At 39.1% G+C, this 27772-nt stretch overlaps 1 protein-coding gene and 1 long non-coding RNA gene across 9 annotated transcripts in view; one reads left to right on the top strand and one right to left on the bottom strand.

The window, feature by feature from the left end:
- The window catches only part of VGLL4 (vestigial like family member 4), a 92460-nt gene that overhangs the window by 29515 nt on the left and 35173 nt on the right, over positions 1-27772 (top strand). Inside the window, exon 1 of one of the 8 annotated variants that reach the window (XM_040646215.2) lies at positions 6886-7103. The exons of 6 other annotated variants lie outside the window; for them this stretch is intronic. In XM_040646215.2, coding sequence (XP_040502149.1) covers positions 7061-7103 — 43 coding nt within the window. In that variant the 5' untranslated portion in view covers positions 6886-7060. Of the gene's footprint in view, positions 1-6885; positions 7104-16213; positions 16695-27772 lie in introns of those variants that run through there. One more of the 8 variants, NM_001030593.3, reaches the window with a different exon arrangement.
- LOC124417164 lies at positions 12307-16177 on the bottom strand. Its single transcript, XR_006931344.1, has 2 exons — positions 14849-16177; positions 12307-13621 (listed from the first exon to the last, which is right to left on the bottom strand). It is a non-coding gene; the product is annotated as an uncharacterized LOC124417164 (long non-coding RNA).

Below are 27772 nucleotides of genomic sequence, written 5' to 3'. Positions count from 1 at the left end.
GTGAGAGTACGTGCCCAGAAAAGTGGAACAAAGTGGTTTGGGCCATCAGCTTTAATTGAAAAGTACCTCACTGCCATTTGAGATTTGCTCTTTTGAAGGTGTATTGCTAACAGTGAGAGATGTGGTGAGAACTACAGTAAAATAGGGGGGGAGAAATTATGAGATAGGTTGCCCTGCGTTGGTACATGTTTAGAACAATTTCTTTGCAGTGGTGTGAATTTTCGAGGGGCCGTTTTAGCCTGTGCCTTCCTATTTCCCAGTGGAGTGCTTCTCACTGTGAGGTCCAGTTTGTGCTGAGCCCAGAAATCTGCAGGAGCTGAGTGCCTGAGGGTGAGGCTCAGGAGATAGCTGAGTCTTGCCTTTGGAAGGAGGTGAACGGGTCGTGTCTCCCTACTTCCTCAATTTTCTGATGCACTGCCTTGCACCCGGGCCAGTTAGGCTCTTTTCCCCATGTGGGTCAGAGATGTTTGCCTGTCACTGACTGGCAGACGTGCTACTGAGGAGCCTTCTGCAATTCAGTCTCCGAAGTGGAAGGCATCCCTGCCTATAGCAGGGGGTTGGAACTAGATGATGATCTTAAAGGTCCCTTCCAACTCAAACCATTCTGTGAAGTCAAATCACTGTTTCTGTGCAGCATGTCATTTTTCTTCTGACTCCTTTCCACTATGCACATTGGGTATGGTAAAGCAGAATTCTCCACGACTGCAAAGGAATCAATTTATTTAAGCAGTCAGATACTGGTTTTGTAGCCTTTTACAGTTTGTTTATCCTGTCTTGTAGCAGCTTGGAAACTAACACAAAGGCCGACTTATTGGAACCGTTACAAACCTTTATGATGACCAAATACTATCAGTTCAGAGTTTATTCTTACAATTAACGCACACTGCATCAATATACAACCATTCAAATTGATTCAAGTCTTTGTAGAGTTTTCTGCAGCTCAACCAAATAAGTTAAAGAACAGGCTTTTTAATTGGAATGTGTGTATTGGTGGGAACGTGTCAGTGTGTGAAGGCAAGAACTTGATGTTTCTATTAATTTTGCATGTGGTTGTTTCACTTGGGAGGTCTCACTGTCATCTACTGACATCCTGCAATTCCAGCCGTTTATCTGCAATCACTGTCTTGCTGAGTTTATGGTAAATGAATTTACCCAAGGTTTTGCCCTGACATCCAAAGATGCAGAATTTATTTTGATTATTATCAGAACAGTACAGTTCGCTGAATTGTGTCATTCTTTTTTGATAGTCATTTATTATTCTAAACGTAACAAATTATCTAATATGTAATAATCTCTAATAGTCCCCAGATACCATTCTTTATATTTAATCCCAAGCCAACGCTGTGCTGGCTGGTGTGGCTGATTGGTTTCCCTGGGATTGTCTCCTCTGCACACATTCCTGACAAAAATTCTATTTTCTAGCAGGCAAAGAAAACTTTAATCGAGTGGGCTTTAAATCCAGGGTGGTTATCCTGTCTAGTAGTATTACAACTTGTGTAATACTGACACTCAAATGTACTGTGATGGCTTTCTCTGGTGTTAGTCCAACTGGAGAGAAATTTCAGTCAGCATAAATAGTTCAGAAGCTTCTGAAGTCATAGAAGCTTTCAGTTTTCAGTAAGTGCGTAGAAAACGGTAAGAGAAAGTGGTGTGTAAAAGGAAACTGTCACTACCTATCAGTAAATAATGATATGAGATTAGTGACTGCTCTGCAAGTAGAGTGCAATTACTAATCTGTAAAAAAAAAAAAAGTTGTGCTAAACGTATGAAATTCCTGTTCCATGTGTACATTTTGTGTTCAGAGAAAAACAGGTGAGTGTAAAGAAGGTAGGTGGCTCTTCTGAGATGATTTTCTTGGTAGCATAGGGTGTAATACAAATAAAAGTCACACAGCCTTTTTTGATAGGGAATAACGTATGTGTTGTTCTATGCAGGCAGCTCAGTTGCTCTGCTGTGGTATTTATGTTGTTCATTTAATTGTTGTATATCTGTTCCAATCTAATAAAATATTAGGACCTATTGGCTTTGGAGTGGGAAGGATTATTCATTTAAGGAAATTTACAGGCACAGCTTCAGCACCTGTTTACATTCTTCAGGCCATCCCAGCAAGGTACTTTTCCCTAAAGAAATGATGGGTACACATGGAGAGCTGTGTTGGTATGGGTATGTGATATAATTCTGATGGTATGTTTCCCTTTATAGCTGAACTCTGCTGATAAGTTTGTAAAGTGTATTTTGATCTTGGGATCACCTGTACTGCAGATTTTTTTTATTTTTTATTTTACCAAGACTGTGATATTTCCAATACTTGTTTCCATGAATGGTATTGTGAAATTCTATTCAATGTAATTTATGTGGATATGAAGTCTTGATAAGATAAGAATACTTATTTTGAGTAGCTTTTGTGTATTTGGAGGAGTCAGTCATATTCTAATTTAAATGCAAAGAAGCTCTGAAAGGAAGTCTTTCTCAGACCAAAGCTAAGCTGTGTTTTCTTAGTTAAAGTTAAGAATTAGATTGTGCTCACCTGGATGCGTAAAAGTTTGCAAGAAGAATCTAAGTAGTGAGACAGTGCGTCAGATGATGTGCATTTCAACCAGTTACCCAAGGGCTGGGTAACAGCAACATTACAGTTAATGCAATGCTAGGCTTGCAAATTAGGATTTACAGGCAAGAGTTAGCTGCCTTCGCTCCCTTTTATGAAAGCAGCTGACTGCAGAGAATAAATGCATGCTGCACGTGCTTGTGAGAATATCAGGTCTTCTCTCTTGTGGTCCCTGGAAGAATCTGAGCTCCACCAGTGTTCTTTCTGTGAATGCCTACCGCCTTGCAGTTTCTTTTTAGATGTTTTGTTCTGCCTTGATCTGAAAAAACAGGGAGACAGTACCATATGTATTTGCCTTTTTCTTAGTGACTGAATTAACTAATGAGAAGGCATTGCCTCTGTAGAACGGGAATCTCGATAGAATGTATATCCTGCATCATCCACAACTAAAGTTTTTGCAGAAGGTGGTATGCAGAACGAACGCAGTTCAGAGAAAGGAAAAGGAGGTAGGTATTCTACAAGAAATGTACAGGGCCAGGATTCTTTTAATCAAGATTCTCTACTGGCTGTCTCTCCTGTGACTTTTCATATACATTGTCAGTAAATTAGCAGGTCAGACAGGTTCTGCCTGAAAAGAATATACAGACCAAAAATTCTTTTATTTTTAATTACTGGAGTGGATGAAAGCAAGGTGTGGTCTTTGGCCCAGCATAGAGAGTCAGGAATTGACTAGCTTCTGTGCCTCCAGGTAAATCTCACCTTCCTGCCTTGATTTCTCCAGCTGTGAGATAGGTGTGATACTTGCCTCAGGAAGAAACTGAATATATTCCTGTTTGCTAGGTTCCTTAGAGACAGAAATTGTTACACACATAATATTTCTATTTTAGAAAATTAAGCTTTATTAATAAACATGTTAATAAGAACACTGATCACACGGCTTTAGTTTTGTTGAGTTCTTCTCTTTGTGGAAAATAACTGGGAAACTTCCTCTTAGGATGTCTGTTGCAAGTATTTCCATACGATGATTTCTTAGTTTTTGTGTTATGAGGTTCCTGGATATGTAACTTCAGAGGAAGCTCAAGATAGTGAACTTGTCTTGTGACAGAAGAAGATATCTAAAAGATGAAGGGCATTTGATGAATAAGACACATAAGAAAAAAGTTTAAAAACAATGCAGATGAATAAATACTCTTAAAAGTTTTGTGCTCTAAACATTTTAGCACTTCAGGATTGACCTTCAAAATGTTTCAATTGAAAAGTTTTCACTACTTTCTAGTTTTGAGCTGTTGGACTCCGAGATATAATTTCCAAGACTATCTGTTTATTCTTCAGAATTAAAAGCTTAAAAGGTAAAAATAAATTGTGTGTAACTTCCCCAGATACCCTTGGGAGAAATGGAGCTTTAAGAAAAACGTAAGTATTGCAAAACTTTGCAACATTACGGAGTTGCAACATAAAGAACAAGGGGGAAAAGGGGCAAGGTCACTGCTAAGTTCTAATTTTTCAGAACCAGTCTCTCCTTATTTCATTTGCTTTAAGAAGTCTGTGATCATAGTTGGAAATATAAAACATAAATATTGTTGCAGGCACATCAGGATTTTGTTGTGTTGACTCCAGCACAGTTGTATCTCTGCCATATTTAATTTTTCTTGAGACGTATGTTAAATATTTGTAAATGCTTTCTGTTCTGGGATCTATCCTTCGGTTTCAGTGCCGTGGGTTTAAATACTTAGTTATGCATCCACATATCTTGTGATTTGCATTTCATGTGACTGCAAGTGTGAACAGGAGTGTGTGATATCACCTTAGAGGAGAACGGTTTAACTGCTTTCTCCAGCTGTAGAGAAGCTCTCTCGCCCTGCCCTAAAGGTTGTTTGGTAAATGCATGCTGTCAATTAGTCTTGGCAGAGCAACATACAAGCCGATGAAAACATGTTGGGAGTTGAAGTTTGGACTGGTTATGCATCTGAGCAGAGGAAAGCTCAACCACGGTTCGTACAGAGATTTTGATTTTGCTGTTTTCCCTTCTAGAAACAATTTCACCCTTTAGATGTATAAATGCACCACCAAAATGGCAGGAAGGACTCAATACTGGGAAATGACAACTGTGTTTACTGGTTTTGTTGCATTTCTCTCTTGTGCATAGCTGTCATTGTACTTTGTAGGCACAGACATCACAGTGTGTTATTACCTGCCATGACAAATACAATCTGACTTACAAGGGATGCAGTGAATTGTTTCCCTAATCCTCTTCCACTATAGCCTGTAGGATTAATTTTGGTGGCAATGTTTGCTTTTGCTTTCTTTGATAAAGAGTTGTAGCATCATTTAATGGAGGACTTGATTAATGGATATTTAGATCAGAAATGGAAAAGAAGAATAGAGGAGAATAATTTGACTTTTTTCTTTCTTGATGTAAGCAGTTTTAACGTAGTGTCCTGTTTTTATACCATTGTGTGGTGTTCTCTCAAGCATAAGTTTAATTATTCTTGAAATTAGTAAAATATCAACTTCAATAAAGTTTGTGATAAATAAAATGGACTATTTAAAAGAAAACAGAGATCTTCTATTGTCTATAGCTAAGCTGTATATTGCTTTTTTTTTAATGTTTTATTTTCATGTTGTAGTTAAATCGATAGTATCCATGAAAAACAGAGCATCAGTTCTGTTTTAATGATCTGTGGCAATGATGTCATAAAGAATGACCTATTGCTCCAGTCGCAGACCCTGGCAGTGCAGAGGAAGGAGCTGCCGGGCTTGGATGTCTCCAGCTTAAAAGTCTTCAAGTGCGAGAGCTGAGGCAGAGAGTGGGGAAAGCAGACTGAGGTGAGGTGTCTGAGAAGGAAGGCGTGGTTTGGAAAACAGGAATGGATTTTGGCAGGAGAATATGGGAATTGGGACTGGTTGGGCAACAGTTTGGGACAAGTAGGTACTGGTAGTAAAGGATTGTTGGGAACGAACTTGGGAGTTTGAGACTCAGATAATAAATAGCACTAGCTACAGGAGAGTGAGACTGGCATAGGTCAAGTACCAGGCCATATGGTCAGCTGGAAAGGGGATAAGACAAAAGCATTTTGCCTGTTTGGTGGATTTTAGTATGTCAGCCTCGGTGTTAATTTTGTGGGTACTGGTGTTGTGGAACAGCGAGGACAGTACTTGGGGGTCGTTCTGTTTTTCACTTGCCCTGTGAGGGAAAACTTATGTAATCAAATACAGCGTTGGAAAGACCTTGTGAAGATGGCAATTAAATTCTGCTTCCATCTTCAGAACGCATGTTGCAGATCACTGTATCATAAGCTACTTTTTATATAAGAGCAGAGTCTCATTTAGTGAGAGGAGCAATGCTACTGCAAAAACTATGTGGTATTTTTTCCTGAATTGCTTGGTGAGGAGCCAAAACTTTATTTTCTACCCACTAATCAAACAAGGCTCAACAGGCAGGATTATTCAATTCCTTGTAGGTTTTTGTATGACACTTACCACTGCACAGTCACAAAGCTTCATAAACCTTTAATTAACCTTTACAACACCCCTTTGATATGATTCAATTCAATCATTATTCAGGACCAGAGCCAGCAAATCTTTCTTTACACAAAATGAAGTGAGGTCCTGTGGAAATAAGTAGCCTGTGAGATCATCAAATATGATTATACAGTAAAACTGTGGAAGGTTGGCAAGTAGGGGTTACCCCCAAAAATCCTTTTCTTGGCATTTTCAAAATTTGCAGGTGTTTGGTTTTCAGTCATTGTAAGACTCTTCAAATAGTTCTCCGTGTTAAAAAAAATGTATAACAGTATTTATCTTGAAAACCACTTTCTAAGATGTGTAATGGAAAGAACACAACATCTCCAGCTCAGAATTTTTGGCTGTTTTTATTTGTTATGTTTAATAACCTTTATAATACTTCTGTCTCTAAAAACAAAAGCGAAGAAAACCTGCACAGCGAACAATACTGGCAAAACCAGACTTGGCTCTGGTATGCATGTATGCATTTCAGTTCCACGTAGCTCATAGTGCAGCTTATAGTCAGGGCTGATCGCACTTGCTGGACTCCTGCTTCCAAAGCAATTACCAAGGCTGACATAAACTCAGTTATGCTGAATATTAAGGTTCTAAACTGAGGCCCTTTGATTTTGGAGGTATATAAAGCATACTTTCATGCATGGTTTAGATGCTTTTGTTTGTGCATGTTCTGTCTTCATCTCTTGATTTGTCATCGTTTCAACAAATCAGTAATTCAGACCAATGAAATGATTCCGTATTTAATTGTTCTTACCCAACCTTAGCAATCGTTTCCATGTGACTGTTCAATTTATCTAACTTCTGTTAGCAGCAAGCCCAGACTTTTTGGCAATAATATGACTTATGTAATTAAGTTTTTGCCCTGCCATTTCTCTGTGAAAATATCTACTTGTATGGAATTGAAAATGTAGTCTATCTTGAAACTGCACTTAAGTTGGATTTTCTATTCTGCCTGATAAGAATCACTTCAGGAAAAGACTCGTATTCTTCTAGATGTACAAAGCCCTTCTGATGGCTTTCTTTATATCATTTAAGGGTAAGTAAATGGCATTCTTAAGTCGAGAATTATAATATTGGAAATCTTAAGATGAGTCGGTAAAAAGCTTAGCTTGAAATTGGACATGAGTAAAAGGTCCTTTACTGAAGAGGGTGGTTGGGCACTGACAGAGGCTCCCCAGGGCAGTGGTCATGGCCCCAGGCTGCTGGAGTTCAAGGAGCATTTGAACAGTGCTCGCAGAAATACAGTTTGATTTGGGGTGGTCCTGCGTGGAGCCAGGACTCGACAGTCCTTGTGGGTCCCTTCCAACTTGAGATACTCTATGATGCTATTATGTTTTCTTTTTCAAATAACTGTAGGAGATTGTACTTTGTATAGTAAATTGGTTTGCATATTCTTATGTATGCTTGCTGTATTTAATGGTATCATTACTAGCAGGATGAGTCTTCTGAAATATGGTCTTGCAATAGTTTAGCCTTATTTTAAAGATTAGTAATTCTCTACTGCCTTATTTCACAATGAGATTGGATTGTTTTTGTTTCTAACCATGTCCCCAAATGGAACTTGATACAGTAAGTGTGAGCCATAATTTTATGCTGTGGGTGGAAGGCTAAACTCAAGAGTTAAATACAGTGTTCTTTCTGTCCTGCCAAAGTCCAGGTTGGTGAAAGGACAAAGTGAAGTAAAATTCTGTGCAGTGGATATCTGGACAATTTAATTCTAGTTCTGTACTATCATATGGTGTTTACCTAGCTTTGAGTTAATTAATTCATATTCTTATTTAAATTTTGCTAATATGCAGTGTAGCAGCATCAGTGGTATTGGGATCCTCATTTAGGATTGGTGTGATATAATTAGAAAAAAAGATATAAATGTAGAAAGTTTGTTCCCTGTGAATAACACAGTCCACGCTGCTGTGATATATTGTATTTTTAAATGCTGTTGACCTAGAGCTGTCGCTGCTTTTACTTTTTTCCCCTTGTCACTCAAGGTTCATTGTATTGCAGATTTTTGATCAATGTGGTTCATGCTTGTATTTTTTAAATCCTGAGATGGTATACTGGCCTTATGTATGTAGGATAAGCTGAATAAAAAGAAAAGGTCTGATTTGACCACAGCAGATTACAGGAGTGACCTACACACCAGTAGCCAGGGTGAGAGGTGAGGAGAGTGAACTGAATAGCAGCAGTAATAATGGGACTTAACTGTTTGGATTCGTTATACCCAAAGAGAGACATCTGAATACCACAACGTACCATCGGGCAAGAAATGCACAAAGGCTAGATGGGTTTAGTTGACAGCTGTTCTCTGCTACACTCAGCTCAACTTCTACAGCTGTTTTTTTTTCTTGCTTGAGAACTGGGATCTATCTCAAAAGGAAATTTTCTTTACAGTGGAGTCTTATCAGGAGAGGATGTTGAGGCTGTTTGGGCTCCTTCCCCCTTAGCCATCAGTCCTGTTGCAAAATAATGTCTCTATCACCCTGCCCTCTTGAAGGAGGGGTATATGGGTTCTGTTACACTCAGGATGACTTTGCCTGTCTCTAGCACTCCGGGGAGAAGCTGATGTTTTACCAGGTTAACAGAAGCAAGTTTTATGTGTCTTAAGACTCTATTGCTGTAGCAGAGAGGACCCGTGGCTCAGAGAAAGGCAATAAAAGGTCAGAAGGCAGTTGACCAAGGCAGAGAGAGAAGGCAGTACAAAACTAAAAGCAGGATCTGCTATTTCATTTTTGGGATATCAGTACCTCATGTATGTTTCGGTGCTGTGTGTGCCCTGGCCTGCCACTGCGTACATGTTTGTTAGCACCCAAACTAGTAAAGCCCCGCAGCTGTAGCTGCTGTAAGAGGTGAAAAGTCAGTGTGTGAATTTTAAGGCCTAATATGGAATATGACACTTGGATTAAGGTGATCCGGAGTGTTGAGATGTGAGAGAGAATAGGAGGCTCTGAGATGACTGCAGAGTTAAGGCTGATGAGACAAGGAGGTACTTTAATGCAGGAAGAAAGGGATGGAATTCAGAGCAGTTGGAGAGCATGGCCTGAGAGAGTGTTTGGAAGAGTTGGAAGGGAGGAGAGTTAAGTGAGAAGGGATGTTAAGATGGGAAACGCTTCAAAAGCTGAGGAGATTTGGGGGACATTTGGGAATATTTTTATTGTTTGGAAAGCACCACATTTCAGGAATTGAAAGAGTGGTGGATGTGAGTTTTGGGGAAACTGTGAATTAGAATCACTGAAACAAAAGCTTTTGTTTGTGAAAGGGGGAAGAGGGTATTTGCAATTTTAAAGCACTTTTTGAAAGGGAACTGGAGTTAACACAGACTATTAGTTTCAGCTTTGCATCTGCCAATGACACCTTGGTCTGGTGACAGGCAGACACTGACCAGGTCCTTCAGTCATGCACAGGGTGACTTCTTTGTGGTAAATCACATGCTAACATTTGGTTTTAAAATGTGATTATTAGCATTGCTGGCCCCTGTTGCTTTTGTACTTTCCCTGTTCTACAGTTGCCTCTTCCATTAAAAATGGTGAGTGACAGTTGTGACCACTGCATGCTGCAAGAATGGCTAATGCCAGCTGTGCAAAGAAATGATAGGAGACGTTTTGTCAGAGAGCTGGAAATAAAGCAAGTGTCTTGTTTCCATTTCTAGTAGGTTGGGGGGGGAGGGAGGGAAGGGGCACTAAGTAAGAAAAATTATCTTTTTTCATAGAAAAATGGAGAGAGAAATTTCAACAATTTCTGTGTTTATTTTTGAGATTGAAAATGGCCCATCTGGAGAGGAAAATGTCTTACCCTGTGTAGCTGTCGGACTGGAAGTGGTAATTCGGATCCATTTGGAAAGGCAGGTTTCAGCTTCTTAGCAGTGTTAGTGATTGAAAAGGCTTGAGACTATGAACTTCTGAAAGTGATGGAATATTTTGGAACAGGGAAGTCTTGACTACTGAAAAGTTTTCCCTTATAAAGAGTTATTGGGAGTGTTTTTTCTGTACTTCTGAGACCTGTAAAGTTGTACTTACCAACAAGTAGAACTAAAGGAGTGAATGCATCTTTTTTAACATTCTCTACATGTGATACAGAATGTGACATGCATGTATCTGCACGTATATATAATGCACATAAATGTATTTTTTTCTTCCTTGTATTATTACTTCGAATAATGCAAGTATAACATGGATACCTGTATGCAGTAGTTCTTTTTTTACTGTTTTCTTCTGCTTGATCCAGAGGACATTAGATCCGTTGGCATCTTCAGTAAAGGCACTGTTCCCTGGGTAGCTGGTGTGTTTTTGTTCAGGATAAGTGCGTGTTTTCTTTGTTGTGTTTTGGTTTTGTTTTTGGCTGTTTCTTTTTAAAATTTTTTTAAATTTTATTATTGTAAAATAATTTAAGATAAAATGCTTTTTCTAATAGTAGAGAACAAAACCCTCACATGGAAAAATACAGTCTTAAAAGTTGAATGAAATTTCTTTTTAACTTAATGAAGCAATGGCTTGAGAGTTATATAATTGGATCCTGTAATAAATGCTTATTAACTTTCTCATTCTAATGTCTAGGATAAGTAATTACTGTAATGTTTAAAAGCCAAAATTAATTTGTTTTTTGACAAAAGTTGTAATTGATTGTACTTCAAGGTTCCTAGCAAGATAGCATTGGAATTCATTTTTTAACATCTGACTTATAAGATTATTACCTGTGTTGCCTGTGATATATTCAGTCTTTGTGCAAACAAGGTCAAATGCATACACTTAAGGAGATTTACATACATTGACATGTAAGTTGAGTTAGGCACTGGGTATATTTGATCTCTCGCCAAGCTAGCAATAAAGGGGAAATCTTTTCAAAGACTGTAGCAATCTTAGAGCCCTTTGCTTTATTTCAAACCCTGTAATTAGTGGTTTCTGGAAACTGGATTTGCTTCTTCCCAAAGATGAGGGATATGCACAGTAATTTTGAAATCTAGCCTTTAAACATGGTCTGGCTCCTAACTTTCCTAAGTAAAAAGTGTTTCAGATGCCTGAGCATTTCACATCAAGCTGACTTAGGACTGGCATTGTTCTTTAATGCACTCTTTCCAATTTTCTCCCTCCCCTCTCCATCACGTTATATTTTAACTTCTAGGGCATGGCAAATTTAACACGCATGTGCATCTGGAGACTGATGGCGTATGACATTCTTTGTAGCTCAAGATAAATTATGTTTCTGATTGTCATCAACCCTTCAGAAATTTAAATTAGTATGCAAATAACAGGAAAGATTATCAAGATTTTAATTAGCAACTAACAATTTTCCAACCTAGATAAACAAGATTTATCTGTTATGTATTCTATCTGCATTTTAAAGTGTTTTTAACCCAGCTTGGGAGAATAGAAAAAGTACCAGTAAATTGTGCGTGGCAAAGTAGTATGTGGAAATGAATGATATTTTTTGGTAAATCTGATCTCTGCTGTTCTGTTTGAACAAGTAGTCAAAGAATGAAGTCAAGATAAATCAGGTACTAGTGAATACATGTAAACCATGGAACCAATCACCTAATTCATTGCCTCTACTGCCCTACAGTTCTCCACAACTGTTAGATAGATATTTAGTGATATTTTGTTTTAGAACGATCACCAGAATGTGTACTTTGCATACTGCTACTTACCATTCACTAAAACACTTGTAAAAAAGCCTGTAAGCTTTGAAAAAAGCAGACGTAGATTTTGTGCTGCAGTAAGAGAACAGGTCACTGATGTGTAGCTGACTGAAGTCCTGGGTCAGTGTGATCCAACTGATGGAAACAAAGTGGGTTGCTACCTGAATTGCCAGCTGCTTTTTTCTGGACATGAGAGGTACCTGCTGAAGCAGCAGCTGCTGCCAGTGGCATCGTGTACTGCCTCCTGTGCCCATTTTCTATTGTGATCTGGAGAGCTAGGTGCTGCTAGGAAATAAAGTGAGATTTGCTGTGAATGGTCATCTGCCTGTATTTACCCCTGCTTCTTCTGTCCTCAAACCTTTGCCTTACATCACTGTATGGTACAACAGTAAATTGAGTTTATCCTGGGGTAGGAGATAAATAATGCTTTCTGCAAGCAGCTTCCTTGTCATCTAGTTCTGAATTTCCTGTGTGTTTTATACATGTTGGCTCTATCTTCTTATTGTATCTGAGATTATTCAAAAGCACACACTCCATTTTGCTTAGATGAGAATTTTTATCTACTTTTTTTCAGGTAAAATATATTGTAACTACGGTAAAAAAAAAAAAAATGTTGGTGTTAAGTGCAGCAACTCTGCAACTGAATATCAGGAAAAGGAGGAAAAGGAATAGTATTATTTTTTCCTTCAGGCACATCGCCACCTAGCAGCTGCTAGCTAGAGTCTCTTTTAGTTGAATGGAAAAGGTAGAGCCTGTATCTGAAGTACTCTTGCTTTACTCCTCCAACCTCTTTCATTAAGGATGTTGACATATCAACTAGGTGATAGAACATAAAAGCCTTCCCAACCTCAGGATCTGTAACATCTATTGTTGTCCATGCAGAAATGGGAGTCAAATGGGTGGTGTTCTACATCAGTTAGTTACTGTTCTATTAAGACTCTGTTTTTTTCTCTTAAGTTGCAAAATTGGTCACTGTCAAAATGGTGCTCTGTGCTGATGATCATCAAGAATGAAATTTGAGTCATGTGTCCAAGTGAGCAGATTCCAGATCTTTCTTCTACAGTGTCAGCGAGCGCTGTACGTTTTTCCTTTGAAAAATGGTGTGTAGCATGGAGTGTGAACCAAGGCTGTTTTTGTGGGCTCTTCAGTACTACTGCCTAAGACAGTAGCAAGAATGAGAGAAGAGGCAAGCAGGAGGTGAGAGCTATGACAGACAGGTAGAAAGACTAGTCAGGGTTGAGGACATCAGAGAGAAGGCAGATAAGAATGCTCCATTGTAGGTAGCTTCTTGAAACCGTTTGTTCTGAAGCCGCTCTATATTTTTAAATGCTGTAAGAATCATGTAAACTCTTACTGTCAAATCTAGTATTATGGATGTGATATATGCAGGAATTGCCAATTTTTCCTACATTCAGGTAATTGATATACAAGTATAGATTAACTTTTTAATAAGATTCCTGTTATTGCTTAAATCGATGAGATTTATATATTTTTATAGTAGAAGAGTTCCACCAGTATTTAGGAACCAGTAAGTGATTCAATAATGTATGTGCCCTGTATGTTGTTGAAAGGACATGTTTGACAAGATTTTAAGTCTCAAAAATGCTGTCTTCTGCTCATCAGCGCTTAGTCACCCTGGTTATGTCAGTAACAGGGCTCTTGCTGCGTCAAGCATTTGCTTTCAACAATGCATCTCCTGATTGTCCTTGGTCTGTGTCGGAGTGTTCTTGGCCATAAGCTAGATTCTGTTCAGATGAGAAGCTGATGGAGGTTCACCAGGAGTGCTCCTTATGTGCTCCAGCTGCGAAGGGGTATCGGCCCATTTAACCAAACATAAGCTGGTCCAGGGAAGGTATATGGAGTTTAGATGCTGAGTCTGCTATGCCATTTGCTTCTCCCAACTTCTGTAGATCTGCCACTGTATTCTGCAAGAGGGAAAGTTTTGTTTTCTTGTAGAAAAGGCAATCTTATCTAATTCCACCTTAATGAAGACCCTAGCTGTCAAAGTATGTATTTGGTCCCCCAGTTTTGACAACCGTGATTTACCTACTTAATAGAACCACTTTGGTTTTGCTTTCCTTGCTTCAGAATACTTCCATGGAAAGGCATTCCTGTGTGAATACTGCCTTTGCTTTCTCTGTTAAAAGTGAATCTGAAGATCACAAAGAGGTTGAACTGTCTCATCTGTTTATGTGGGCTAATTAGAGTCAGATTTGATGTACTTAGATGTGGAGTCCAGAGGGATTCAGAAAGATGTTATGTGGATTTTCAGTTACCTCTAGGGGTTGCTGTTGTGTTAGAAGTTCCAGAGTACTGAACATTATATTTAGCTTTGGGTATTTATCTGCCTTATGGAAGAAAAGCGTGTGCAATACTAAGAGAAGTACTTTAGATAATATCAGACTGAGCTAGTATGGCATGTAGTTGTGGTAGCAACTATTGATGTACGGAAAAAGAACTAAGAACTATCCTGGGGTGATGTTAATAACTATGTATGTCACATCTAACCTACTGATGCACTGATTGATTTCAGCTCAGTGCAAGGTATCTCAGACTGGTGAAGTGTGTGATGAACAGCAGTTTGAACAGAGTAGTTGATAATTCTATGCTTTTGAGTCTGAAAGATGCAGTCAATATTAAAAACTGTACATAGCACCTATATTTTCCATGCTTACATACAAAACTTGGGGGAAACTTGTTTCTTTTTGTTAACATTGCAGGTATAGATTTTTGTCTGTTTCTAACTTCAAACACTAATGCTTCTCTCCATGCCCTTATTAAGTGAAAATCTATAACACTGATGTACAACAGCTTGGAGTTTTGTATATGCACATGATCTGCTACTTAAATCTTCTGGCCCCCATACTTGAAAACGATAATGTTCTTCATTAAAATCATTTCTCTTGCTGGAAAGCACTGTGTATTACTTTGGTCTGGAGATGAGTGATTGCAACTTAAACAGTAACAAGTCCTGTGAGGCAACAACAACAACAAAAAAGCCAACAGCAACCCTTCTATTAGATGCTATGTGAGAAATGTATTGTTACTTCTGCATTGAGCTTTTCCAGCATGTTAGTCTTAAAGATTAACAATACTTCTAGTATGGAGAGTGCCTTTTTAACATATAAATAATCAATAAAAGACTTACAGACCTTCATCTCCTCAGTAATGCAGATTTTCTTTTAGGTAGCTTATTTCCTGAAGTATCAAATTCAGCATTCTTCAGTGGACATCCTCCTTCAAATGGAGTATGTAGGCAGATAGCTCGCAGGACTGTTTCTCATGTTTGAAGGAAGGAGAAACTTTATTTGAGCTCTGGAAAATGTTCCTTGGAGATAAATTTCTTACTCCTATTTATCAGTAGTAACTTCACTTGAATTACCTCGTCTCCCTGAAATAGCCAGAGTGTTCCAGTAGTGCTTTTCAAAATGCTGTGGCAAAATGCTTCTGTAATGCACTAACAAAGCAGAGGAATTCCCAAAGTGGAAATTAAAGTTTGTTATTGATTCTCACTGACTGTGTGCTCTCCTGTGTACCATTAAAATTCTCCTTCCCAGGAAGGCAGGGAAGAATTACCATCCAGTTCAAAGAGGAGAGAGAGGCAGAGGCAAGATCAGGACGCCATTAGCCTTTTTGTTTGTCTTAGACTAAAATTCTCTGGAATTTATTTCTCTATTTCTGTCAGATCAGCCTTCAGGTGTTGATTAGCCACAGGAAGTGCAAGCCGATGCCTGCTAGGTTAGCACATGCTTACCTCTATGCAGATGTTCTGCCCTCTCCGGATGAGTCATGCACATCTGTACAAGCAGCGCCAGCCTTTGTGGTCAAGGTTAGAACTGCAGAAGGGCTGACTGCATCCTGGGATGAGACCAACTGCTGTAGAAACCTCCATCATCTGCGCCACTTCACGTGGAGCTGCAGCAATTTCTAACAATCCAAACAATTTTTGACAACTAATATACCTGAAAGGAATCAAATGTAGTGATGTACTGATTGAACAGTAGCGGTGCGTGTGAGCACGGACACAGGTAAACCCTCAGTGTCACGTTTCCCTAACCAGCTGCCTGTGTCAGACCACAGCTGCTGTTCTGCTCTGCCACTCTTACATAGCATTATTTTTCACTGCAACGGTACAGGACAATGTCTGAGGTCGTGCTTGGAAATACAGCAAAAGAGCAAGAGAGCTAACGAATGTGAAGAGATGGCCGCGCTGTGCTGTGGTGGTGCCGCAGTCGGGCCGCTGCCTGCATGGAGGCCTCCCGGCGGCCGTGCCGCCCTCGCTTCCCGCTCGCAGTGGCAGCGCTGCTTCCTGTCAGAGCGGCTCTGACATGGCCCCTGCTGCACAGGCCCCTTCTGTGCAGGCTCTCCACCTCCTCCTTCTCTTTCTTTCAAACACTTAGTGCATTTAGAGCCTGATCTTGTACAGAAAATATCCCTGACATTTGAAGAGCTCCAGGGATTCACTGAGCATGCTCAGTCCTCCCCGCCTGATAGAGAGAGGAAGCTGGTTTACATACGAGTCATACCAAGCATAGCCTGCATGTCAGTGCAGTTAACTTGCAGCGGGCTGTGAGGAGAACTAGTGTGTCTTTGTCCTAGGAAATTTCCCTTGTTTCTGTTTGCTTTTTCTTTCTTTTTTTTTTTTTAATTTGGAAAAAGACTTGAAAAGTTTTCAGACAGTTTTCTTTGTACTGAAGGACGCAATATACTTTTAGCTTGTAAAGTTTGGAAGGGAGCGTGTGTGTTTTAATCCCTCCAACTTTCCTTTAATATACTTTGTTTTGATTAGCGAAGGCTGGGCCTTGTGCTAGTGAAGTTTCAGGGGCCGGGAGCGTCCTCAGCACCATTTGCCTGGCTTCCTTCTCCCTGAATCTGGGTGAAAGCAAACAAGCTGGTCTTTTTTGCTAGCCCGATAAATGCTATTTATGAAGATGGACCTGTTGAACTACCAATACTTGGACAAGATGAACAACAATATTGGCATTCTGTGCTACGAAGGTAATGCTTTCATTTCACAAAGCTCTTTTGTCGGGTGTGTTTTCTGTTCTTTGTGAGCATGGATTTTCCTCCTGAAAGGAGATCTCTACGGTTGGCTTTAAGATACCTCACAATCTGTGTTGTTAGTACGGCTTTGTTTGAGGGATGGACATTTTTTTTTTTTCCTTTTCACATAATTTTTTTCCTGTTTTTTTTTTTTTTTTTTTTTCTTGAAGATAACATTAGTTAGATTCGTTTAAAGGACTGTGTTCCTTCTGTGTCTGCCAGGCAGAGTGTTTGTTGGTAATGTCTGCAGCTGTGGAGGAAATAGTTTGTAATATGGGTGTAGGTATTAATTTACATTTCTGCTTGTAATCCTACCTAGCAGTCGGGCACCGCCACTTTTAGGTGGGGGAGACGCTTTTATACAGAGTAGCTCGAAATAATTTTTACATCGATTCAGCAGTTGGGTCGCGAACAATGAAGAGTTTGAGTGCACAGCCATGGGGCTCGCAGAGGCGCCGTGCTGCAGAGCACAGAGTAGCCCATTGTTTGACTTCTCATTTCCTGCACAGCTCAGAGAAAGCCCTGGCTGCGAGATGCCTCCCCCTCCTCCATCGCGCACACCCCTCCTTTCCCAAGAACCACCCCACGCTCCCATCCCCTGTGGAAAGAATTACACAACTAGTTGGAAAATGTAATTTTTTTCTCTCTGCTGGACTCTGAATTGTACCTATGCTGTCTCCAGCTAATGTAGGTTGGCGTTTGCTCTTCATTTTGTAAGCATTAAGAGTCCTATTTTGAAGTTGCCTGAGGTAATAGAGTAAAATAAGTTTCTTAATCTTAGTGGAGTTTTATCTACGTGCAGTTTGAAGAAGTGGTTATGGCTTGGCTTTGACTGGAAAGAAAGGCACCACAGAGCTTATTCGGCTTGGCAATAGAACTGTTTTTGCTGTAGCCACACACAAGCCTTGCAGAAATCTTTCTTCTGATTCAGCAGGAACATTTTCCATGTTCATTTGGAACATAAACTTGCTGTAGTTGTTAGGGAAGAAACAATAAGGAGCACACGTAGGAATAGAAAATGCCTATTCATATGTTCAAAAAAAGGACTAGGCCAGAAGTTAGATTGCTGAGCTTCTCTTTGGAAAATAACATCTTTTCTACCATTAAATCAGAATGGACACAATTCCTTCCTTTGGGAAATGGAGGAGTTCCCTATAGAACTGTTAAAATTTGATTTTTTGTTGTTGTTGTTCTTTCTTTTTCTTTCCTGCTCAAATATGGAGATACTTGCTTGAATAAAGCTGTTTTTAAAGAAGATTGAGCATTTGTATCAGTACCGAGTAATCCAGAACTGAGATAGTACAAGACTAGTTGAAGTTTCAAGTTCTTTCCTATCTGTGTTTTCTTCATTATAGTTAGAGGACTAATTAAGAAAAGACAACTTGAAGGATCCTTTAACTTTTCATTGCTCTCTGTAGTAAGCAGTGCTTTGTTTGGAGGCAGGTGACAATTTCTGATGAAGACCATGAAGTTTGCTTAAAATTCTACTTATGTAGCACACGTTCCTCAATGTTTTGTTAACTAAGGCAGAAAAACTGTAGTTTTGGCTCACTAGTTCAATTCGTTAAAATTACGCCTAATTTTAATGGGTGATTCTTTCCAGATCCGTTTTTCCACCCCTTTCTCCATTAATTGTTATTTCAATAGATCTTAGCTTCAGAAGTTAAAAGCTGCTCAGAGTAGTCTACTATAGCAGTCTTTGTTTAGCTTAAACATCTGTTGCTATTTTCCTTATTATGGAAGTTAACATTTTTAACACTAAAGTAAACACACAAAAAATGAAAAAAAAAAGGCAAAAATTCAGTGGTGTTTATAGTGAGGTGTTTATATCCCAGTGGTTTAAAAAGTATAAACAGTCACTGACAACATCTGTACTGAACTCTAAGGGTGATTTAGAGATGCCTACAGATCTTCCTCTGCCATAGTATTTATTTTGTAAGAGTTGTATGAGCTGTGATGGATTTTGTCTTTTCAAGGACACTGCTGTAGTAGTAAGTATATTGAGAACAAAGTGCCCTTTCAGACTTCATTAATTAGGATTTATTGAAGATCATACTTGAACTACTTATAAGTAGATGTCTTCCTAAAAAGTATTCTGCAGATGTAGACACCAATATATGTTTCAAAAATATATTTCAAATCTATTTTATAGGTTTGAAATTTCAGTGGAAAGAATTATATGTCTTATCTGGATTCATACCATATGTATGGACCTATATACTACAGGAAATAAGGGAGATGACTTCCTTATTCCTTTAGATTCTCTCTTGAAGCTCTTGCTGTTCCTTCTTGAGATAATTTGTTTGCTGGTGAAATGTACCGTTGTCATTTTACAATGTTTACTCTATTTTAAACTTCTACCTCCAGTCACAAGCCACTGGAGGTGCCAATGTGCCACTGATCTGTAGCTGTAGCTTATACATAAGAGATGTCCTGATGCTTAAGAAATGGGAAAAGTTCTTCTATAGTGTGCCTTTGACAGTTCTATAGTTCAACATGGTATAGAAGTGCATAGTTTGCATAGCATGAGGAGTCCTCCTTGGTTTTGCCCAGCAAGACTTACAGATAGCAATATGTAGTGTGCAAGTTTTAGGTTACTGAGTTAATGTCAGCATTTGGTTAGTCTTCTTTGACAGACAGGTGCAAGAAACCACAGATTTGTCTTAATTTTGTAGAATCATAGAATGGCCTGGGTTGAAAAGGACCACAATGCTCATCCAGTTTCAACCCCCTGCTATGTGCAGGGTCACCAACCACCAGACCAGGCTGCACAGAGCCACATCCAGCCTGGCCTTGAATGCCTCCAGGGATGGGGCATCCACAGCCTCCTTGGGCAACCTGTTCCAGTGTGTCACCACCCTCTGGGTGAAAAACGTCCTCCTAATATCTAACTTAAACCTCCCCTGTCTCAGTTTAAGATCATGCTCCCTTGTCCTATCACTATCCACCCTCGTAAACAGCCATTCCCCTTCCTGCTTATATGCTCCCTTCAAGTATTGGAAGGCCGCAATGAGGTCTTCCCAGAGCCTTCTCTTCTCTGAGCTGAACAATCCCAGTTCCCTCAACCTTTCTTCATAGGAGTGGTGCTCCAGCACTCTGATCACCTTAGTGGCCCTCCTCTGGACCCAGTCTGAGAGCTCCACGTCCTTCCTGTACTGGGGGCCCCAGGCCTGGATGCAGTACTGCAGGTGGGGCCTCACAAGAGCTGAGTAGAGGGGGACAATCACCTCCCTCTCCCTGCTGGCCACTCCTTTTTTAATGCAGCCCAGAACACAGTTGGCCTTCTGGGCTGCAAGCACACACTGCTGGCTCATGTCCAGCTTCTCGTCCACCAGGACCCCCAAGTCCTTCTCTGCAGGGCTGCTTTCAAGGAGATAATTTCATGATTAATTTCAGGATAATTTCATTCCATTCATAAGAAATAGTGTCATGATCACACTCCAGTGAGTATGAGACCATTTATTCACAGAGAGCCATTCAGTTCAGAAAACATATTTCTCATTTTGCCTTACTCAGTGGAGTACGGGAAGAGGGCATAATGATGACTAATATAGATGGGATCTGCCTTATGGACAGAACATTGGCTTTTTGTGAGATGGGGGGAAAATGGCAGATCTAGAAATTCTGTCATTAACCCCAAAGAAGGAGTTGAGGTTTCACTGAGAGTACTTTGTGCTCCTAGCTGGAGTTGACAGTTTTTTCAAACGTAAGATATAATTTTATTTATTTATAATGTATTTCTTTTAACTGTGAGAGTGGTCAAACACTGGCACAAGTTGTCCAGAGAGTTTGTGCAATTTTTCTTTGGAAATAACTCAAAACTCAACTGGACACGGCCCTCAGCAACCTGCCCTAGCTGACCCTGGTTTTGTGCAGGAGGTTTGGACTTGATGATCTCCAGACGTCATATTCCAGCCTCAGCTCTCTTTGATTCTGTACTATGATGGAAAGCTTTGCACATGTGTGTAATTAAGACAATCCCAGCCAGCATAAAAATTATAACCAAGGATGAGGTGAGAGTTTCTGAATAGGAGTTCATAACTTAGAACCACAGAGTAAGTCATTTCCTTTCCTCAGGGTGGTTAGTTCCATGCTGCTAACTTGTGTCCTTTTGAGCATCCTCTCAATATTATTACTAGTTCTGAGCTTCTCATGATGCTCTGTGATAAAATCTCATTTCTAAGCGATGCTTTTGGAGGAAAACCTCAATTTTAATGACATGGTCTTTTTAACAAGTTGCATTTAAAAAAAAAAAAAAGTTTGAGTCTTCGCCAGTGAAAGCTAAAATTCCAGATGAGACAGTTTAGTTTTCAATGATTGAAAAGTGATAATACTATTAGCATTTCAAGCAACTGACTGTAATTGTGCAATAGAAAGGAAGAAATAATTACAGAGGCTTGTTGACTCAGCATTTTGATACTGATTTTTAATGGGAATACATCTGACATCCTCTGAAACGTTTGCTGCCAGTTAACGGCAATGGCCAGCTTAATGAGTAGCGCTTTCAGATCACTGTTTTCTTCCTAATGAGCTTAGAGACATCAGAAGACTCCTGGGAGACTGTTGTCCTCGCTGAGGTGAAGAGGCCATGAAGCGGAGCCATTCTGTACCAGTCTGGCATTCCCAGTGCTTCATATCGAATAACAAGCACTTGATCTGGGCATGTATTCAGAGGTAGAACATCTGTATCTTGTTTTGCAATGGAAACTCACTTAACTTTAGCTTAATATTCTTTCTCTGAAAGCCTTGTGTGTGAGGTAATGGCAAGAGGGCTTTGGGTTAAACAAAAACAAATCACAGGTGATTGTGCTCTTTGACTAATCCAGGGGCACTGTAGCCAGTTCTGGCTCCCTGTTTCAAATAGAGTATGTATGAGAAGGTGCAGTCTCCAAGTGAAAGATCCGTTTCATTTTGTTGTTTATCCGAGGGACTGTGCAGATGGTTGTACGTTGGAAGGCAGATTTCTCTCTTCCTTCCTCTCTCGCATTTTCAAATGCTTTGTGTTATTACTGCATTCTCAAGGCTTGAACGGCTGTGCTGGGAAAGGTATAAAGAAATGCAATAAGATGCTAAGAAATCCCCCAGGCATGTTATGAGACTTGGAGCACTTGAAATAGTTATACAGGGTTCTCTGGACAGTCCAGAAGACTGGAGTTTTTTAATGAAGAAAATTGGATCCAGATTTATTAAAAAACAAAAATAAAATAAAAAAAAAAACCCAACCCACCCCTTTCTGGTTTCAGGACAGCTTACATTAGTTAGTGGCATATTACATAATTATTTCTCTGACTTCCTGTAACAGTGAAGCATTAGTTGGCTACAGTATTGAACTTGAGTAGCTATGTATTGTCTTAGGGCACTGCGAGCCATTTTGGATATATGTACATCTTCCCAGAAGGGTCCATGTAGATGTTTGATGTCCAGTGTGGAGCCTGAAACTGTTTCTGCTAGCTTCATTTGCTTTTTAATGAAATATAACCTGCTTTCTTAAGTTCTAAAGAATAGTTTCCATCCGTTTTCTTTGCTGACCTTGCATTTTACCTTGGTATTGTAACATCAGTTTCTGCTATTAACTCCAAAGTTTGGTTTTGTTTCTAAATGTATAAAATTACTTTAATACTATCCTTCTGTTAAGAATTAGTGAAACAAGAAATGGGTTAGAAATCTCTCTCCTAATGATTTTTTGGTTTTTTCTTTTTTCTTTTTTTTTGTAATCAAGTGTAAAATTTCTGTTCAGAGTCATGCACATTAAGATTACCAACTGTCCCTGGTTTATGGAACATCCTGTGAGGGTTTTTTTTTTTTCCCAGTGTCTTTCATCTTTATGAAAAACTAAAAAGCTCTGACTTAACAGTTGGTCTTTTCTTACTCATTTCCTCCTAACATGAAGTTGGTAATTTCCTATTCACTACTGACATATAAATTCAGTTTATTTTCCTCATTCAGCAAAGGCAAGATAGATGTAGGTTGTATTTAAGCTTTTTTTTTTTTTTTTTTTTTTTCCCTGGGATTCTATTGTTCTCCTCATCCTTGACGCTGTGATAGGTAAGGGTTAAGTTTGTTAGTCAAATCGAAACTCAATGGTGCTTTCTCAGGTGTCCGGGAATGTAAATAGTGTTGTAAAATGTAAATAGTGTTGTAAACGACGGAAACTAAGAAGCTGCAGGCCCGGGGCACATAAGCTGCTAGAAAATAACCAAAGAATAATGGAAAAGACTACTGACTTTCACCTCCACAACCATCAGGAGGCAGGAAAATGAATCCCCCAGCAACAACCTGCGCAGCCGCAAGAATGACTGGAATGTACGCAGGAGATAAGAATTGTATACGTACAAGAATGACTGGAATGTATACAGGAGATAAGAATAGTATAAATACAGAGCAAATCCTTTGTTCAAATTGCGACCCTGGTGGAGTGTAAACTCCCCTCGGCTGCCCAGCGCTGTTTTGCTCACTTTACCGCCTTGCTTAATTGAATAAAGCTATCCCTTTATCACACTAGACTTTGGTTTTGTCACGAGAATCTATAACAACGCTAGTTCAGCATGTGTACTGATAATCCAAACAAGGAAATTAGGAAACCAAATAATAGCCTTATCCCACAACTTTCAAGCGGCTGAGATAGGCAGCTCATACCTTTTTTTTTATTTTCTGAGATAAAAGGTAGTGAAATTTGTAGCAGTAAGTTGAATTCTCCGTTAATGAGCAATTTGCTTAAAGGCTGTAACTTGTTATTCACAAGTCAAATTTGTTGCAGTGCCAGGTCTCTTTGGATATAAATCCAGGGATTTCAGGAGACACTGAAAAAGCTTAAATTGCTCCAGAGTTTGAACAACGCACTGTATTGTATGGAGTACTGCTAGAGAAAAACGAAAAGCTTAAACAACAGTCTTCATTGTATGGAATCTAAAATTATGAATGAAAAAGTTCATCCATATGTATTGGTTTTGCCTTTTTTTAAATCTCTGATTTGCATGAAAATAGTTGTCTATTAATTTCTTCTTAGAATTAATACAGATGGGCTTTTATATTTGATTTTGGCTGAATAGGCTACAGAGTTTTAACATGCTGCATGCAGACAGGGTGCCAAGCTATTTAGCCGAGTTGATTACACTAACAGTAATCCAGCGGGACAGAGCCTGTAATTCTTCACTGATAATAGCACAAGGTAACGATGAATACAAGTTTGTGGAGGAGTGTTTACAAAAATTGTACTATACTTTTTCAGTGTTAAAGAATTTTGAGTGCTGTTGTTTTTAGTATTTGTTTAAAACCAGCCCATTTTTTCATTATCGTGCAGTCTGTATCATCTGCCTCAGAATTACTTTGCAGTTCTGCATGGAACGATTGCTTGACACACAGAGAGTCATTGTTTCCTTTCCCTTTCAGTAAAAGCCATGCACTTTGGAAGATAATTGACTGTGTGATAAAGTGCTGCTAGATGTTGTTGTATAAGCACTATGCCAAGACCGTGTGTGCAGTAACACATACACACCACAAGTGCTGTGATGCAGTTTTTATTTCCTGCAGGCACATTTCCCTTGGTGCTTCATCTAACAATTTTTTAAACAAAAAGCCAATGTTCTCATGCCCGTCGCTGCAAGTTGATGTAATGGTGCATGTAGCTTGGTGTGGTGGCATGTATTTTGTCATAAAATCATAGAATCATTAACATTGGAAAAGAACAGTAAGAGCATCTAGTCCAACCATCAACCTATCACCACTATGGCCACCAAACCACAACCCAAAGTGCTACATCTACCCTTTTGTTGAAAACTTCCAGGAACAGTGACTCCACCACTTTCCTGGGCAGCCTGTTCCAATGCCTTTCAACTCTTTCAGAGAATAAATTTTTCCTAATACTCAACCTGAACCTCCCTGGCCTTGGTGTGAAGGAAAGAGGCCGTAGATCAACTAGCGTAAGTGCAATCTTGAACAGGCAATTAAGGTCTTAATTAGGGTTATCTCTGTCAACTTGTCAAGTTCATGTTAGAGATGGATGGGATTAGACAGATTTTATTTTTAACATTGGTAGTAGTTTGTCACTGATTCTAAGATGAGACAAGCTTGAAGCATTCTGTTTGTTAGAAAAGACCCCCATACAGCATTTTCTTTTACAGCCTTAGTAAAGTCTGAGCAATTCCAGGGGCCACAACAGTACAGATTCTAGCTAAAGAAAAGTCGTCTGGAAACTTTAATGAGTTGATGAGTCTTCATCAGCGATATTGAGGTATCTTATTTTTATGGGAATTTAGCTCCTGAAAATCTTGTGGTAACGAGTAATATGAGTGTGCAAGAGGGAAAAGCGGGAAATGAATTTTAGAATGTTTGCTCTACCTCGATTTTATGGCAGCAGATTTTTTAAATCAATTCCAGTTTATTTTAATCTGTCTTATAACTTTGTCACTGCCAGTATTAAAAAAGAACCTGTTAAACATATTTGACGATGAAGTGCAGCTGTTCCCTCCAGAAATTTTATGTGACGCTGCCTAATTTGTATCCGAAGGACAAGAACATCCACAGTGTAGTACACAATGATTGTGGTAGATAATATTCAGGATAAAGTTGATACAGCTTTTGTGGCAAAGGAGAAGGGGAGAAGTTATTCTTTCGCAATAGATAAGTAATGGCTTAGTTCCTTCACGGAGAAGGTGACTCCTGCCTTTTCAGGATACTTATTGTTACGAGAGCCTATCTTTGATTATTTTAAAACATTCTTTTTCACTCCTCAACATTACGGAATATTCCTTGTCAACTGTGAGAATTGAGCACTGTAGTGTGTAACTTTCCTCCTATTCTTCCAAACATTGCTAGCATGTTCCAGGAAATATCATTGCTCTCCCAGGAAAAGTTTGGAACTAGTTGTGTTTAAAAAACAGTAGTTTTTCCTGGAAACCCATTTGACAAGGCAGGCATGGAAACCACTGACCATTATACTTCCCAGGTTTACAAGGCTTAACATTTATTCTTCAGCATGCAAAAATAGACTTTTTGGTCTTTAAACATGAACTGTATTTAGAAATAAGAGAAGCTTAGTAGATCAGTGTTTTTGCCCACCAGAACTGGAATGGCGCTGCAGTAGCAGAATACAAGCCCATACTGAAATTTTGTTTCATGTAACCAGAAATCACAGAACCACAGATTCGTGTTAGTCTTTGTAGTTACCATCTACTAAACGCCCAGCCCAGCAATCCTCTGCGTAATAAAAGTGAGAATAGAAGCTGCTAAGTTGCTGGAGCTTTTTAGATAGCTGTTGTGTTTTTGGGAATGAGTATCTACTCACATTAAAATGACACTAGTGCACTCTGGTTGCACTGTAGAGATGATAGTGTGACTTCTCATTTTGTAACCTAATTCTTAATGTTTGGGATATCTCGCTTCTGAAAGTAGATTTAGACATTTTTCTAAATAAGCAGATTTTGACACTTTTAAGGCATATCCTTTCAGAAAACAATTGTTTCTTGGTTCCAGATTACTCAGTTGGAATTGCCTTCTGTGTGCCATGTTCCTAATTGCAATTAGGTGCCCATACGGAGAAAATTAGAGTTGTCTAGTCAAAAGGAAACTATTTCTATGAATCTAAATTAGCTAGGGGGACCAGTAAATACCACACAAGAGCTGGCCAAGTAAAATAAGACTATTCGGTTGTTCTCTTTATATTCTTTGGAAAGCAATCCATTCAAAAGCAGAAGCTTTGCAAAAACTACTCTTAGTGTACATATATATCTAAAAAGAGTTGACTTAACTACGACACCTCCTTTGTTGTGGTTTTATACAGAACGCATTAAATGGAGATGGGGTAAGGGAAGTGCAGTATGACTCATATTGGACAAGTTCAAACTCAGCCAGTTTCTTGGACTTAGTATAAATATTTATGGCATCGAAGGGGATTTTTTTAAAAAATATGCTTCCTTGTGCTCTAGATCTTTTAGATGTCCTCCTCAGACATCTGGTGTGCATTGCTGCTTGTTTAACCCCCACCCTTCAGTTTTCATGCTGTGGCATCTCAGAGAGCTATCGCAGTCACTCTGTGGTCGGCATAAATTAAATCTCATAGAGCCAGCTGGGAGAATGCTGACATGCACACTTTTCCTGCTGAATGCTCTAAAACTGGTGGCTGCAGTTAAGGAGGTGAACACTTGGCTCTTGTCTTGCTGTAGGCATCATACAGAGCTATTACCAAAGGTGTCAAAAATAGGAATTCCAGCACTAGCAATGATGCTTACTGATTCTTGACTCATTTCTGTCTCTAAGAAAAAGCTTCTATTATCAGTGTTTTTTGTAACAAATTTAGCTTATCAGTTAAAAATAAAGTTCTCTTCCTTTCAAAAGTACTTAATTTAATACTTAAGACTAATTTCTAAGACTAGCTGCTTAGATGTACAGTATACTTGCTTCAAAAGCTAATCTGTAGTTATAGTGAGGGTTGTTTTCTTTTATAGTAAATTCAACACTACGCTATTTGGTTTCAAGTTTTTCTCAGTGAATCCATGTAGAAGCAGCGTGATAACAAACTTCATAATACTCCTTGTAATGTATTGTCCATTTTTTCTTTTAATCCTCCTAAGGACTCCAGTTCAAACTTCAGCTACTCCATGAAATAGCAAGTGTTGTCCTTATTTACGGGGTGGGGGGTAAGAGTTGTAATTGGTTTAATTCACGTAAGTAAAGGATAAAGCTGACAGTAACATTCACATTGCCTTGATTGTCATACTTTGCCATAACTGCTAAACCTTGTGTTAGATTGTTAGTAATGCGTCCACTGATGCTGGCAGTTAGTTTTATATTCTCTTCACAAGGTGAGCTGGGGTAAGAAGCTTCAATTAACCGTGGCCATGCAACACAAGGTTCAGCAGAAGGCAGGCTGATAACCCATTTGTGACCTAAAGCATTCCTTCCAAACCTTTAAATTAATATATTATCTTGCTACCTCTGAAATGGCTGCTTGGTTCCATTTAATATGGTCATAGTTGCATTTAATAGAGTATATACTTAATTTTGAGCAGGACATCTTTAATATGTGGTAGAAAGTA

The sequence above is a fragment of the Gallus gallus genome, chromosome 12 (genome assembly GCF_016699485.2).
Source record: "Gallus gallus isolate bGalGal1 chromosome 12, bGalGal1.mat.broiler.GRCg7b, whole genome shotgun sequence".
Taxonomy (NCBI): Eukaryota; Metazoa; Chordata; class Aves; order Galliformes; family Phasianidae; genus Gallus; species Gallus gallus.
This window is presented reverse-complemented; position numbering and strand designations above follow the sequence as displayed.